Source organism: Nomascus leucogenys, chromosome 15 (assembly GCF_006542625.1).
Source record: "Nomascus leucogenys isolate Asia chromosome 15, Asia_NLE_v1, whole genome shotgun sequence".
Taxonomy (NCBI): domain Eukaryota; kingdom Metazoa; phylum Chordata; class Mammalia; order Primates; family Hylobatidae; genus Nomascus; species Nomascus leucogenys.
Window position 1 is genome coordinate 61,935,421 of NC_044395.1, and position 16,045 is coordinate 61,951,465.

Below are 16,045 nucleotides of genomic sequence, written 5' to 3' on the forward strand. Positions count from 1 at the left end.
ACTCTACTGCCATTATAGCTCCAAATCTAACTAGGCTGGTATAAGGTAGTGTGAAGAAAGGCTCTGCATTATAAATTTTTTAAAACCTGGTAAATCAAGATTCCCACTAAGCATTCGTTAATGTCATTATTTCAATCTACTTTAAGAAAATGAATGACATGATAATACTATACCTTTCTCAAGCTTTCATATTCCTCACGAAGTTCCCCAGGCTTGCTTACTTTGATTGGTGCTCTGAATATAAAGTCTGAAAGAAAGGGAAAAGAAAATACTTTTTAAGAGGACTTTCTAGGAAGACCCATAGGAGGCACAATACATGTGGGTTATATAAATAGATGATAAAAATCAAAGCTAAGAACAGAATAAACGATAAGTCTTAAATACTATCAAAAACGTAGAGGAAAGTATACACTTCTGTCTCCGACACTTCTTTATACCCTCAATGTATATTTGGTGGTCTAAATATATATTAATTTTTAAGACTTACTAATAAATCTACATCCCACTGAGGTTGATAAATATTCATTATAGAAAACAGTCTCCCCAAAAAGTTGCCTTTTGTCCTTTTTCAGTTGTCTCAACTATCTTCTTTTTTTCTCTGCATTTCCCTCACAGATGAATCAACTATTTTAGAAAGACTCTCTTAATTAATACACTGAGTAATGTAGAAGATATTTAAACACCGGACCTAAAGCAAATATAGAAAACAGTAACATAAACCTTTCCCAACCACTACAGAATTGTTAGACCCTAGGTTTGGAAGGCAAACATTCCATCACCTTCACCCACTTGATAAGGTAGGTATTATGCCCATTTTACAGTAAGAAAACTGAGGGATTAAATGACTTAGCCCAAGGTTACAGAGCTAGTGCGTGGCAAAGCAGGGAGAAAAGCTTTAACAGGAATCAAGAAGGAAATACATAATGATTAAAAAGGTAACCCATCTAGAGTTGAGCCCACTCTCTCCCCTTTTACAAACCCCATTATAGTGGCCCTCCTTGAATAAAGTCTTCCTTACTATCTCTTTTTAAAACAAGAGCAACCCATCAAGATGTAACAATAAAACCTGTATGAACCTACAACACAGCAAAAATTAATAAGACTATATGAAGAAATTAATCAAAAATTAATGAAAGAAATTTTTTAAAACACTGCAATTAAAAACAGATAGATCAGGCCAGGCACACACCTGTAATCCAAGCACTTCGGGAGGCCGAGGCAGGCAGATCACTTGAGGCCAGGAGTTCAAAACCAGCCTGGTCAACATGGTGAAACCCCATCTCTACTAAAAATACAAAAAAATTAGCTGGGTGTGGTGGTGGGCACCTGTAATCCCAGCTACTCAAGAGACTGAGGCAGGACAATCACTTGAACCCAGGAGGCGGAAGTTGCAGTGAGCCAAGATCATGCCACTGTACTCCAGCCTGGGTGACAGAGTGAGACTGTTTCAAAAAAAAAAATAAAATAAAATAAAAAAATAAAAAAAAAAAACATAATGGATCAGGCAGACCAAAAGGTGGCAAAAATACAGAAAAATTGAACAATAAAATTAATGTGGTCGTGTGTGTGTGTGTGTATGTTTATGGATATATAAACCCCCAATGAATAGAATACATATCTCTTAAGGCAAACAATTTAAAATATTGATGATACAATAGGTCATAAAGATGCTTCAAAAAATTTCAAAGAATTTGTATTACACAGATTTTGCTCTTTGATCCTGGATGCCATTTTCCAAGCCTAGTTTTCTACCTACTAAGGTGGTAATTTTGGGCTACCTAATATTCTTTTTCAATAAATTCCTTTTCTGATTAAATTTGCCAGAGTAGATTTCTGTCGATTGCAACTAACAATCCTAGCTGATTCAATTTTTTACATGGTACCTTGAAATAACCAATAAATCAGTCTCTAATAAAACTGATTAAGAAAAAAAGAGAGAAGATAAAATTACATTAAGAATAAAAAGTTCTAAATACAGGCAACAAGGTGAGTTTAAATCTCCAGAGACTATTGAAAGAATGCTGTAATGAATATCTTGCATATATATCATTTTACATGTCTGCAGGTGTATCCATAGGATAAACTGCTAGAATCAGAATCCCTGGGTCAAAGAGTATGTGCTTTTTGAAAGGAACACCAAATTGCTCCTGTCATGAAGCCTGTATCAATTTATAGTCCCACCAGCAATGCATGGGAGTGCCATTTCCTCACACCTCCTTTTCACTTTTTTTAGAGATGAGGTCTCACAGTGTTGCCCATAAGGGAGTGCAGTGGCTATTCACAGGCACAATCATAGTGACCTATGGCCTCAAACTCCCAGCCTCAAGAGATCCCCCTGCCTTAGGCCTCCCGAGAAGCTGATCTACTCACATCTTTTCCAACACCATGAGTGCTGAAATCTTTTCGCTTTGCTAATCTAACAGATGAAATTTTGCATTTTATATGCTTATATTTTATGAGTGAAATTGAGTATTTTTATATGGTTAAGAGTAATTTGCATTTCCTTTGATATGAAATGCATATGCATTTCCTTACTCCTACTTGTATTAACTTTTTCTTGATTTGTTAAGAAAAATTAGCTTTATGTTACATGACTAGCAATACTCTTCCCAGTTTATCACTTGTGTTGACTTTGTTTATAGTGGTTATTTTTATGTAGTTATATTAATCAAACTTTTCTTTTATGGCTTCTGCATTTTTTATTATATTTGGAAAGACTTTCCTTTAGGCCAAGATACAATAACAAACTCCATCATATTTTCTTCTGGTAGAATGCATAAGATTCTTCTCAGATCTACTTTTTAAAAATTCTAAATCTTTATTTTTATTTGAGAAGCAACATAAGGATCATAATCTTATTCAGGCTTATAAATAAGTATACTATCCAACACAAGAAACCAAAAATATTTTAGCAATAGCCTGGTAAAAATGGTAATTCTCACTTACTGTTGGAGAATTTGCTTTCTCCAAAATACTTCACTGATATTTAGTACAAAATGTCTCAAGAGCTTCACATCTTCATTTTTTACACAGTAAGCCTGATCCCCAACTTAGAAGGTTCAGAGCCTTGGATAAGTCAGTCTCAACTTCCTCTTCTGTAAAATCAGAATACCTATCACAGGTTATTATAAGGATCAGATGAGTGCAATACGAGTAAAAACACTTTGCAAACTATTTTAGCCAGTACAGTGGCATGCAGCAGAATTTACTGAGTATAAAATTGTCTCTGGTGTTGGTGGGACAGCATTCTTTAAATTGTGGTTTGGTTCAATTTACTTGCAAGTACAATCGATAAGAAACAAAGATAATCTCCAGGTGTGGTGGCTCATGCCTATAATTCCAGCAATTTGGGAGGCTAACGTGAGAGGATCTCTTGAGGTCAGATGTTCGAGACCAGCCTGAGCAACACAGACAGACCTCATCTCTGCAAAAAGCAAACAAACAAAAATTAAACAAAAACCCCAACAATTAGCAGGGCATGATGGCGCACACCTATAGTCTCAGCTACTCAGGAGGCTGTGGCAGAAGGACTGCTTGAGCCCAGGAGTTTGAGGCTATACTGAGCCATGATTGGGCCTAGGCAACAGAGCAAGACTTCAACTCTTAAAAAAAAAAAAAAGAAACAGGCCAGGCATGGCAGCTCACGCCTGTAATCCCAGCACTTTGGGAGGCCGAGACAGGCGGATCACAAGGTCAGGAGATCGAGACCATCCTGGCTAACACGGTGAAACCCCGTCTCTACTAAAAATACAAAAATTAGCCAGGTGTGGTGACAGGTGCCTATAGTCCCAGCTACTCGGGAGGCTGAGACAGGAGAATGGTGTGAACCTGGGAGGCAGAGCCTGCAGTGAGCTGAGATCATGCCACTGCACTCCAGCCTGGAGACAGAGCAAGACTCTGTCTCAAAAAACAAAGAAAGAAACAAAGATAATGTTCCAACTACTTTGATACATATATTACATGAAAAGTTAAATTCACTTTGAGATATTTATTAAGAAATCTCAAAGTTCATATAAGACCAAGCAGGAACTCAGCATAATGACTGAAATCGTACTATGCCTCTGGCTTGTTTGACTGCAAAAGGTGATGTGCAGGGGTAGAGGTAGGGTACTAATTTATAGTCACCAAAATTAGTACTGATATTAATCAGTTTAGTTGGATTAAGATGAACAATGTTTAATGCTTTAAGGATCATTTTTTGCCCCAACAAGACTGTGCTACATTAAATGACACCATGCCCAAAAGCTCAAAAATTACGTAGAAAAGTAAAGTACTTCTTGAATACTGAAACAGTTAAGCATAAAAGGTTGTGAATTGGTCCAAAGTGATATTAACTTAAACATTTAATCCTACGTTCTATCTTAGCAGTACCCTCTAAAAATGCTAAGAAGGAAAAAAAAAAATCCTCACTTTTTTTTGTGGGCTTGCAAAAAGAACGTAACATTAGGTTCAGATACCTGCTCTGTCAATTAAGTGAGAGTATTTAGAAATGTCAAAACTTGAATGATGGACCCTTGGGAAATTTTATATATAATATATACAACATATATATATACAACATATATATATATAAATATATATTGAAGCTTCTCTTTGCCTTAGTCTTCCTGTCTATCAAATGGGGATCAAAATACAGGCCAAGCTACCTCATAGGAATGCGGAAGACCACAATTAAAAGTAACAGTAGTAGTAACCAATGAAGAATCCCCATAATAAATAAATAAAAAGAGCTAACGTTTAATGAAAAGCACACTCTATGCTAAATGTTGCATGCATGCATATGCACAAGTGCACACATACACAGCAGAAGAGATGACACAGCAGGCCTGTCTATCCTTTTTTTTCTTTCTAACACATCAGTGGAAGAAGATGTCTATCCTTAAAAAGGCCTGCTTCCAAGGCTTGCCCTTGACTGGTGCCTAGAAACTTGGATGTTAGGAGGGTTGCCACCATCCTTAACTGATGAGTTGTTCACTGTACCTAAACTACAGAAACAATATAATTATGCCAAACATCTGCTTTCCTGAAGGTAATCTGAAATTCTGGCACATGCTAGGTAGAGGGTGCCTATGTGATCAGCTAATATAAACCCCAATCACTAAGTCTCTAACGAGTTTCCCTGGTTGAGAACATTTCACATGTTGTCACAACTCCTCGCTAGGGTATTAAGCACACCTTGTGTGCCTCCATTGAGAGAGGACTTCAGAAGCTTGTGATTGGTTTTCCCCAGACTTTGTCCCACGCACCTTCTCCCTCTGATTTTGCTCGGTGTCTTTTCACTGTAATAAATCACAGCACAGAATACAACTACGTATTGAGTCCTTTAAGTCCCCCTAGCAAATCAGTGAACCTGTGGGTGGTCTTGGAGACCTCCCAACACACACATACAACACATGTCATGAACTGAAAATCTCTTTAGATCATAGTTTCAATCTCAGAAATGAAGGTAACACATCAGATAACTTCTAAAGTTAGTGATTCAGTAACAATATTTTGATTTCACTTTTATTTCCTACTCAAAATTCTCTAAATTTTTAAAATCTCCATTAAAGTATAATATTATAGGTAAAATGCTATTAGGATTTCAAACTTATATTAAGAGTATGTATAACATCAAAATAATTTATTTGAAGCCTTGTGAAATGTGGTGTTTCAATCCACCTGGACTATTATGAGAAAGGAACCAGGAAAAGGCCAGAAAAATGAAGATCTCCCCCTTTTAAATCAAAGTCTCATAACATCTCTTAAAGGTGAATGGAGAACATGTATGCATTCAACAGTATCAATTATGCCAAGGCAGTCATTATGAACCTTTCAGTTTCCCAGATATTTAATAAAGAAAGAACAATCACATATAATAAAACAATTGTTACTGCTGATGTAAGACTTTTCTTAATTTTCTCTTCCCTTTCCTTCCTGGGGTCACATGTCAGCTTCCTCCACCCCAAAAGAGGAAATTGTGGGTGAAATGACAGCAATACTACCCCACCACAAAGCAGAGCAACAAGATGTCAAGTCAGAACCAGGAAAGGCAACATCATCTTCCTCGGTCCAGAGGAGTTAGTCACAAAGCTACCAATCCTTCTACCAGCTTTTACAGGGATTTTTAAGTGTTTAGTAGCACAGAAACAACAACTCACCCTTCCTTCACCTCACAGAACAGAAATGCTGGAAACTACTTCAGGTGTCACTGAGATACTGAATATCTTAGCATTCATAAATGAATCTAATGGTTGAAGCACTTTCTTAATGCCTATCCTTTGACTATTACTATACTTAACAGGAAGAGAAACTCTCTAAGGATATGATGCCTTAAGAATGACATGCACCTGTGGCCAGTGACCTAAAATGAATCTTATGTGAATTATAGGAACAGCTATAGTTCCCTGAAGATCCTTCCTGAAAAAGGATTTTCTCTCAGCCGGAGTGACTGCTTATTAATAAAGGCAAAAAAAAAAAAAAAAAAAAAAAAACTACAAGATAGGCATGTTGCTAATTGCATCAAACCATCAGGAATGAAGTGTCATTGCCAAAGCATCCACACTCAATGCAAAATTTAAAAAACAACCTCACTCAACTGTGATGGGAAGATGCTATCCCAAAAACTCTCAAATCCGAAGGAAAGCAACCCTTGGTACCTGAGTATGCATGAGTTTTTACCCTGTACATTCATTTTCTATGACTGCAGCAGAATGAGAAAGAATTTTGGACTTACTGAGTCCTAAGACCAAGATACTCATTTGAATAGTCCCACTTAACTATTTGTCTTTGAACAAATTAAAAAAAAAAAAAACTCTTTGCACATGGATTTCCTCATGTGTAACTTGGTAATAACACAACCATATATCAGAACTATAGACAAGATTAAATTAATGATGAATTCAAAAGCTTGTAAACTGCTGTTTGCCAAATTATTTAGCACTACACAAATATATAGTTATATATAATATAGTTATACTAATATCTGTTATAAAACGGTTAACTGAGGACTAATGTGTTTTCTTTAAACACACAGAGATAATTTTCTGTAATCACAAGAGTTGATGCTGTACCACTTATATTTCAACATGACATAAGGGGCCATCCATATCAGTGGTCCCCAGCCTTTTTGGCACAAGTGACCAGTTTGCTGGAAGACAGTTTTTCCACTGATTGCTGTAGGGGTTGCGGGGGGAGCAGATGGTTTCAAGATGAAACTGTTCCACCTCAGATCATCAGGTATTAGCTTGTCATAGGACAGCACAGCCTACCTAGATCCCTTGCATGCACAGTTCACAATAGGGTTCGTGCTCCTATGAGAATCTAATGCTGCCACTCATTTGCTGTGTGGCTGTGTTCCTAATAGGCCATGGACTGGTACCAGTCCGTAGCCCAGGGGTTGGGGACCCCTGATCTATATGGCGTGGATCTGCCTACCTCTTCATCTTCATACCACTTCATTCCCTGCCTATTTTACATTCCATCAACAACTATGGTTCTTGCCCTAAACCATGCTATTTCTGCCTCTATGCCTCTGCCTGAAATGCCCTCACTTTCCACACTTAACTCTCCACAGCCGCTTCATAGGAAGCTAAAAACAACTCATCCTTAAAACTCAGTTTAAATTTGTACAAAGCATAAGATAATAAAACAAAGCCAAAAGATGAACTTGGAAAAAGTACTTGCCACACATATAATAAAAGGCTAATTTCCATCTCTATCACCACCAGTAGCATCATTAACAGTGGTTGGCAGTTATGTAGCATGCCAGGCCCATTTCTAAGCCCTGAATATTAACTAACTGAACTTCATAATGACTCTATGGGAAGGTGCTATGGTTATCTGCATTTTACAGATGAGAAAACTGAGGTACACAGAGTTTAACTTGCTAAGGCTACCACTGCTGTAAGTGAAAGAGCTATGATTTAACACAAGCAATCTAGATCCAGGGTCTGTCTGTGCACTTACCCACTATGCCTTATATACATGTATGAGCCTAACAACCCCATACAACAATGGATAAAGGACATGCACAGGCAGTTCATAGTATAGAAAAATAAAAACTAAGAACAAAACACTTTTGTATCAAGTTGGCAAAGAACAAAAAGTTTCATAAGAGTTAGCAAAGCTATGCTTTATCTTAAAGATATATATGTGTACAAATATATACATACAAGAATGTTCACTGCTGATTACTCGCCATACTAAAGACTGGGAACAACCTAAATGTCTTTCAAATAAAGACTGATTAAATAATTAGATGATGGGGACACACATGGATCTATTTCTGTACTGTCTGGTTTTATTCCTCTTCTGGTCTCTGGGTTTATCTGTAATTTTTGTTAGAATGTCACTCATTGTGTATGAAAAACTATAAAGGCCCTGGGTGATGTTATATTCCTACAGAGGATCCACCACCTTCTCTGATAGGCAGTTAGAATGAGGGGACAGATCACTTCACAATCCAAACATGACATGAGCTGACTCAAAGACGGCTGCAGTATAAAGCTTGTACAGTTCATTCTCCCCTAGTTTGTAGCCCTCCAAGGATCCAACTGAGATCAGTGTTTTCCGAGCCTATCTTCCTTGAAAGATCATGAACTTTTTCTCCTCAACACTGGAGAACTGTTAGAGTCTGCCTTGCTTTTCAGTAGCTTTCTGTGAGGCTTCTTAGCCTTTTACCCCGCACAGTTAACAATCAGCAAACACCCTGGGAGCTAGGTAGGGAGGAAGCAGGTGGAGAGGGCAAGAGGCTATACATCTCTTTGGGATCTTGGACCCTCAGGTTCTGGTTGCCTTGGCAGCTCTGAACTACAATTTTCGTATCCTCAGTCTCATGAAGAAAGCACCGCTGACGTTTTTGCCTCTTAATAGCTGCACTCTCATTTTGCCAAGAATCCACAAATGTCTGAAATCCTGGCTGCCTTGGCAACTTACAATGCCTTCATATAGATTTTTTTAAATCAAGCTTTTCTAGTTATTCTCAACAGGAGTTTTTGTCTGCTATAATCTGCTTCATCATAGCCAGAAGCAAAATCTACATACTTCATAAGCAGTGGAGAAGATAAGATTTTCATGATGAAACTACAAGCCAAAAATTAAAACCATTTTTTAAAGTATGAAATGATGCACATCATAAGGCAAGCGTGCATACATAAGTAAATCTGAGGAAAGGATAAAGGATCAATGAGGCTGAATTCTTAAAGACAAGACTTCCTGGAGGAGGTGAATTATGTTAGGCATTAAGAACAAGTACTAGCAAGGAAAAAGCCATTTCTGGCAAAGGAAACTTCACGAGCAAAGGCAGAAATGACTATGTTGTGTCAGATGGACTGGAGCAGGGTGGGTGGGCAGTAATGCTGGATAGATGAGATTTAAAGATATAGTCACCATAGATTAAGAGAGTAAAGAGGGAATGAACAGCGAGGAAGAAAACAAAAGTAGAGACCATTCTTTGAGAGTCAAGAAAGGGACATAATAAAAAGCAGAACACGGGTGATCCAAGTCCTAAATAAATTTACAATCTTACAAGGAAAGGAAAAACATACTTGGGTGAAACAACTATAGAATGTCAAAAGAGTTATAAAACTAAATACCTAAGTACTGCAAGAGGTGGAGGTGCACAACAGCAAAAGGCAGGCAATGAAACAAAGCACATCTTTTACAATGAAACATACGTTAAGTGCAAAGATACACAAGAAACAAGGCAATTATCCATATTAATCTCATATTTACCTGCTTAGCCGGGCACAGTAGCACATGCCTGTAGTCCCAGCTACTCAGAAAGCTAGAGTGGGAGGACAGCGAGTTTGAGGCCAACCCCAGGCAAAGTAGGGAAACCCCATCTCCAAAAAAAAGCAGCCAATCAAATTTACCTGCTGATACTATCCACTAAACCTTGAACAACCACTGTCAAATGAAATAAGTGAAAGGAGAAACTTAAATGTTTAAAATAAATGCACCATTTAAAAGTAATAAGGTAGAAATACAGGAGTGAACCACAAATGTATTCTAAAACCAAACTATTGTAAATAACTTTTTTTGAGAAGAAAATAAAATCAGCTAGAATTGAACCCCCCCAAAAAATAAAATAAAATAAAAATAAAACCAAACTAAAGTGTTTCCCATTTTATCTACTATTTTTTGGTTTACTCCTTCTGATTCTCCAAGAATATAGATGATAGCCGAGTACTGACTGTCTTCAACAAATGCAATTTTCACCTACCCCCTTGCCTAAGACAAGTAACAATTTACAATAGGCAATATAAAGAGTGTTTACCTGGGAACAAGAGGAAATACACAGAGAGAAAGTTAAACTAAGTTAATAAAATTTAGTATCAAATTTTAAGGCTGCTCACTTAGGTTCCATAATTTACACCACTGATTACTACTATGGTAGTAGTAGTACTACTACTACTGTGTTTTTAAACTATTCTTTGGCAAAGTACTAATCAAACAGAAATGCCACAGCCCACACAAGAACTTATGAAATGCTATGCAACATTTGATCCAGTAATGTAATTTCTAGGAATCGATCTAAGAGAGTTATCTGAAATATAGCAAAACTTTTACATAAAAATATTTTCATTGCAACATTGTTAACAATTGCAAAATAAAAATCAAGAATAACCTAACTGTCCAATACTGAGAAAATGGTTAGGCTAATTATGGACAGACCATACACTTGTACTATTATTCAGTCACTAAAATTGTATACTTTTAATAATATGCAGTATTGCTTTCATAAGATGGGAAACTGCTTAGGTTAGTGAAAGATGCAAGTCACCTGTATGGTAAATGCACCTGATAGCAATAACTTCAGCATACCCTGAGAATAACCGATATGGTGGACACATCTGAATGTGTTGTGTGTTCCGAGCTAGGGAATCTGCGAGTGGCCAATTCAGAAATTCATTCCTTGTCTGTGAGGAACATCTGAGCCCCTGTCCAGTGGAACATGGGCCATATGGGACATAGAGGTCCTGACTTTTGAGTTGAATGAAGGGTGCCAGGTGGAGGTTGTTAGATAAAGGGTGCTATGTAAAAATACTATAGAAATTGCAGGCCTTTTGAAAGTGGCTGCAGTTCTCCCGCCCAGCCTGCCACCACTGGAGTCTCTCCCTGTATGTAAAGCTCCCAGGAAAACTCCATGTCTCGTTTACTGACTAAGTCTCTTCTTTGGCCTCTTGAACCTGGTGTCATCCCCACTGGAGCTGATGGGGGTTTCGCACAACATCACCAGATTAAGTATACCTTATAATCTCAAACACGAAAAACCATTAAACACAGAAACACCAATAACATACTGGAAAAAGAAACAGTGACATAATCGTAGAACTCACAAATGGAAAAAAATTCGTGATAACATATCAAGTTATCATACGTAAATGTGTAAGAATGATAGAAACAGTCACCAAAGATTAGTAGGTTAAAGAGGGAATGAGCAATGAGGAAGAAGCGAGGTGCTGTAGAACGAGAAAATATAAAAAGAAAAGGCATGAAACTCTTTCCCCAAAACATTTATAATGCAGTTTATTAACTAAGACTAAATCATAAAAAGCTTTAAAAATAGTTTTAAATAACTAGGGAGACGATGACAGATGCAATGTCACAAAATAAACAACTGCCAAATGAATCTTACAAACAAACACTGCAGTTAAGAGTCCACATGAGAAAGAACAGGGCTGGGAAGGAGAGGCAAAGCTTTCACGAGATAAGATGAAGCTGCATCTGGCCTGCTGACTGTAGTTTGCTTATCTCTGGATAAGCGAGAAAGACAAATTAAGACAGTTGAAGCTGGGCGTGGTAGCTCCTGCCTGTAATCCCATCACTTTGGGAGGCCAAGGCAGGAGGATCTCTTGAGATTAGCAGTTTGAGACCAGCCCAGGCAACATAATGAGACCCCATCTGCACAAAAAATAAAAAATTGGCCAAGCATGGTGGTGCCTATTTATAGTCGCAGCTACTCAGGAGGCTAAGGTGGGAGGTCAAGGCTGCAGTGAGCCTTGATTGTGCCACTGCACTCCAACCTGGGTGACAGAGCAAGACCCTGTCTCAAAAAAAAAAATTTTAGACAACAGAGACCAACAGGATTTGCAAAAGCAGGTATCAGATAAGAGTAGAGTCAAAGAGAATAAGGTTTCTTGTTGAATCCAGAAATGGCCCCAACAACAAGGCTTTGTTGTTAGGTAACCCACACTGGATCAGCACAGTCAAAGCAGCAAGAGGCACACGAGAAAGGAGGTCACAGAATCAAACACACACATAGGAATGCTGCTAAGATGAAGGCTTTGGACCTTATGGCCTTTTATCCTAGGCAGACCAAGCCCCTGTGGTTGCCCCACTACCACATCTACCACCACCATGGTACAAAATCCTTTGGAATTAAGTTTTTCCCTGTTTGAGGCAAAGAATTATTCCTGTTAGTCCACAAGGTAGAATGATACCAGAATTAAAAAGAATGCAGGATTTAGAACCAGACAGACCTGCAGTCACCTAGTGACTATGTGCCTACCAGTATTTATCTTTACTAAACCTGTTTCTTCATTCATAAAATGGGAGTAGCACTTACCTCAATACAGTTGTTTATCTCACCTAATCCTCCAATACCTACTTGGTATAGATTGTGGACATTCAGTGGTAAGTAACTGGCCTCCCTGTCTCTTAGACTCTGTCTTTCCATCTTTAACATTGCTTTCCTTTCTTTATAAAGAGAACTGACCCTACCACCCTTCCACTTAATAACGTTTATTGGCTTCCCACTGCCTCCAAGATTTGTAAACAGGACCCAATCTGCCACTTCAGCCAATCTTCTACTATTACTTCAATACTCCTTTTCTCCCTAGCCCTTACACATCTCCCTATTCCTAGATATGCCATACCCTGCCTCCACTAGGACTTTATATATGCCACTTCCTCCTCCCAGAATGATTTTCTTCCCTTTTCACTATGATTTGCTATTCATACTCCAAAACCCTGTTCACTGCTCTCTCCTTTGCAGTTTTCCCACTAACCCAGAGAGAATTACGTTAGCTTCTGTAGGCCCTCATGGCATTCTGCACTTAACTGCAGTAACATTTACTACTTGTGTTATAATTACTTGACTTTGCCTCTGACTTCCTAACTTGAAGTTAGGGATGATCTCTAGGTATGTGTCTCAGTGTCAGACAATGGCTTATTTTTTTTTTTGCTGAATGAACCAATGAGATTCATGACAGCATCATTTTGCACTATGGTCTTTAAAAGAATTCGTTTTCTGAAGGTAGCTGAATTTTGTAGAGTTTTTCTTCATAATTAAGGCAAAGGTGAATTTATTAAAGTCAAAGTCTCATTATCATCAACTTTAAATTAACAGAGTCCAATCTTTTGAGGTTGCATTATAATAGTTTTATAGAACTAAACACTAGAAAATTACAAGAGAAATGGCAAAACAGAAGGAAGGGAAAATAAGTCCATAAACACCAAAATTGAACATAAGTTGTCTTCGGGCTTAAAAATTTAGTTGTACATACATGTGAGGAGAAAGACTGGCATGATGGAAGTTCATGCAAAAAATAAAAAAGAGCAATTTTTGTTCTGCCTGCCAATACAACCTTTGGCATCATTAATAAGAATTTAGCGCTCAGATGGGAAGACAGTAAGTCATATTATACCTGGCTCTGGTCAGGCATTAAAGTATCAGGTTTTCTGAGTGGCATATTTAAAGATGACTAGAATGGTTAAGGAATCATGACATATAATTTCCAGCTTTTTAGGAATTTTTCCTTCATTAAATATTTACTGAGTGTCTAATACATTCCAGATACCATATTAAGTGCTGAATACATAAAGACATAATCCCTGACCTCAAAGAGCTCAGTATAGTGCCAGAGACAGACATATAAATAAATAACTTTAATCCAGTGAAATGAGGGATTCACATTCAAATGGTGGCAAAAATGAAGGAATAATCAACTCACATTTGAGTGAGAAAACATTTTACCAAGCACTTATGTTTCACCTGGGTCTTGAAGGATGAGTATAAATTTGCCAGATAGATAAGAGGGAAGAATATTCCAGGCAGAATAATCATTGGTGAGGAATATCAGAAAGGCTTCAAAAAGCTTACGATATTCCAAGAACTCTGAGTAGTATGGTATGACCAGAATCTTGGGGAAGGAAAAAAAAAAACAGAACAAAGAGATGAATATGACAAGTTTAATCTAAAAACTTACAAGTAATCATGGTCTCTAAATACTTGAATACTGAAACTAGGGAAGCAGATTTTGATTCACTAAAAAAGAAAACTTTCAAACAATTAAAATTGCCCAAAAATATTCCTCTTTGACTAGAACAAAAAAAAGAAAGATAAAAATTGTCCAAAAATAGAAAGCAGGGAGTACAAAGTAATCAGAATGGGAGAAACATCCCTATTAATGTATAAGATCAATACCTCCACAGGTGTTCAGACCTCATCTTCCTTCACCTCTTCATTGACTTAGCTCATTCCATTTCCTCCACTCTCTCCAGCACCATCAATTTCTTCCTCTCTACTATGATAATATACAAATCTAAAATACAAACATGACTTGATATCGTCTATCTTAAAAACATTCTTGGGCTCTTGTCCCAGCTGTAGGTACTGACCCATTTATCTGCCCCCATTACTGCGAATTCCTCCAAAGAATTGTCTAAATATTATATTCACTGTTTCTGCTTTCTCATTTCTTTTTTGAGATGGAGTCTCACTCTGTCGTCCAGTCTCTGTCACCCAGTCTTGAGATGGAGTCTCCCTCTGTCGGCTCGCTGCAACCTCTGCCTCCCAGGTTTAAGCAATCCTCCCACCTCAGCCTCTCAAGTAGCTAGGATTACAGGCATGTACCACCATGCCTGGCTAATTTTTTTTTTATTTTTTAGTAGAGATGGGGTTTCACCATGTTGGCCAGGATGGTCTCAAACTCCCGACCTCAAGTGATCCGCCCACCTCGGCCTCCCAAAGTGCTAGGATTACAGGCGTGAGCCACCGCACCCGGCCTTGCTTTCTCATTTCTAATTCTCATCTTAACCCACTCTATTAGGGCCTTTTCTTTGTCCTACCACATTAACAAAACTGCTCTTAATAAAGTCACCAAGAAAGACTTCCAAGGTACCCCAGGGTAGGTATATAATATAAGCACAAAAGAGTTCAATGGGTAAGTTGAATCTGATATACAAACAGAATCTTTACTTAGCCTAAAAACTAGGGATCTTTAAAATTAAAATATCTAATACTAGCCTTACTTAAGTTATCAATCTGGGATAAACTGGCAGCTTCAGTTTTTTTGTTTCTTGTTTTTGTTTTTGTTTTTGAAACAGGGTCTCACTCTGTCATCCAGGCTGGAGGCTCACTGCAGCCTCAACCTCCTGGGTTCAAGCGATCCTGCTGCCTCAGCCTCCTGAGTAGCCGGGATTACAGGCATGTGCCACCATGCCTGGCTAATTTGTGTGTGTGTGTTTTTAGCAGAGACAGGGTTTCACCATGTTGGCCAGGCTGGTCTCGAACTCCTGGCCTCAAGTGATCTGCCTGCCTCGGCCTCCCAAAGTGCTGGGATTACAGGCATGAGCCACCACACCTGGACAGCTTTAGCTTAACATTCTTTCACAGAGGTTTGTGTCTTACTCATCTTTGTATCCCTAGCACCTGGCAGAGTGCTTGGCACAAATTTGTGGTATGTGCTCCATGAGGGTGTACAAAATGAATGACTGCATATAATAACAGCTAACATTTATTAGGTATTTACTTTCTATAAGCAGTTTACACATATCATTTCATTTAATCCTCACAACTCTGCAAAATAGCTCCTATTATCCTCATACTAAAAAAGAAGCAATTTAGGCACAGAGTTTAAGATGCTTGCCCAAAGCCACACAGCTAAGTAGCAGAATACCAGTATGCAAACTCAGATCCACTAACTTCCAATCCTGTGTCCTTTCCAGAATACTATTTACGATGCAAAATGTTTTCATACTGAAGTATCTAGTGAAAAATTTTATCTATCCTGCAGGCATTTTACAACCCTTCTGACCTCATCAGAAAAGTAAACATTTA

General features: G+C 38.0%; 1 protein-coding gene across 2 annotated transcripts in view; it reads right to left on the minus strand.

The window, feature by feature from the left end:
- RNF169 (ring finger protein 169) overlaps positions 1 to 16,045 on the minus strand; it is a 96,363-nt gene that overhangs the window by 59,906 nt on the left and 20,412 nt on the right. For both annotated transcript variants that reach the window (XR_004033568.1, XM_030828759.1), the window contains exon 2: positions 174 to 247. Coding sequence is in view for 1 of the 2 variants with exons in the window: in XM_030828759.1 (XP_030684619.1) it covers positions 174 to 247 (74 nt within the window). In the remaining variant the exon portion in view is untranslated. The remainder of the gene's footprint in view (positions 1 to 173; positions 248 to 16,045) is intronic.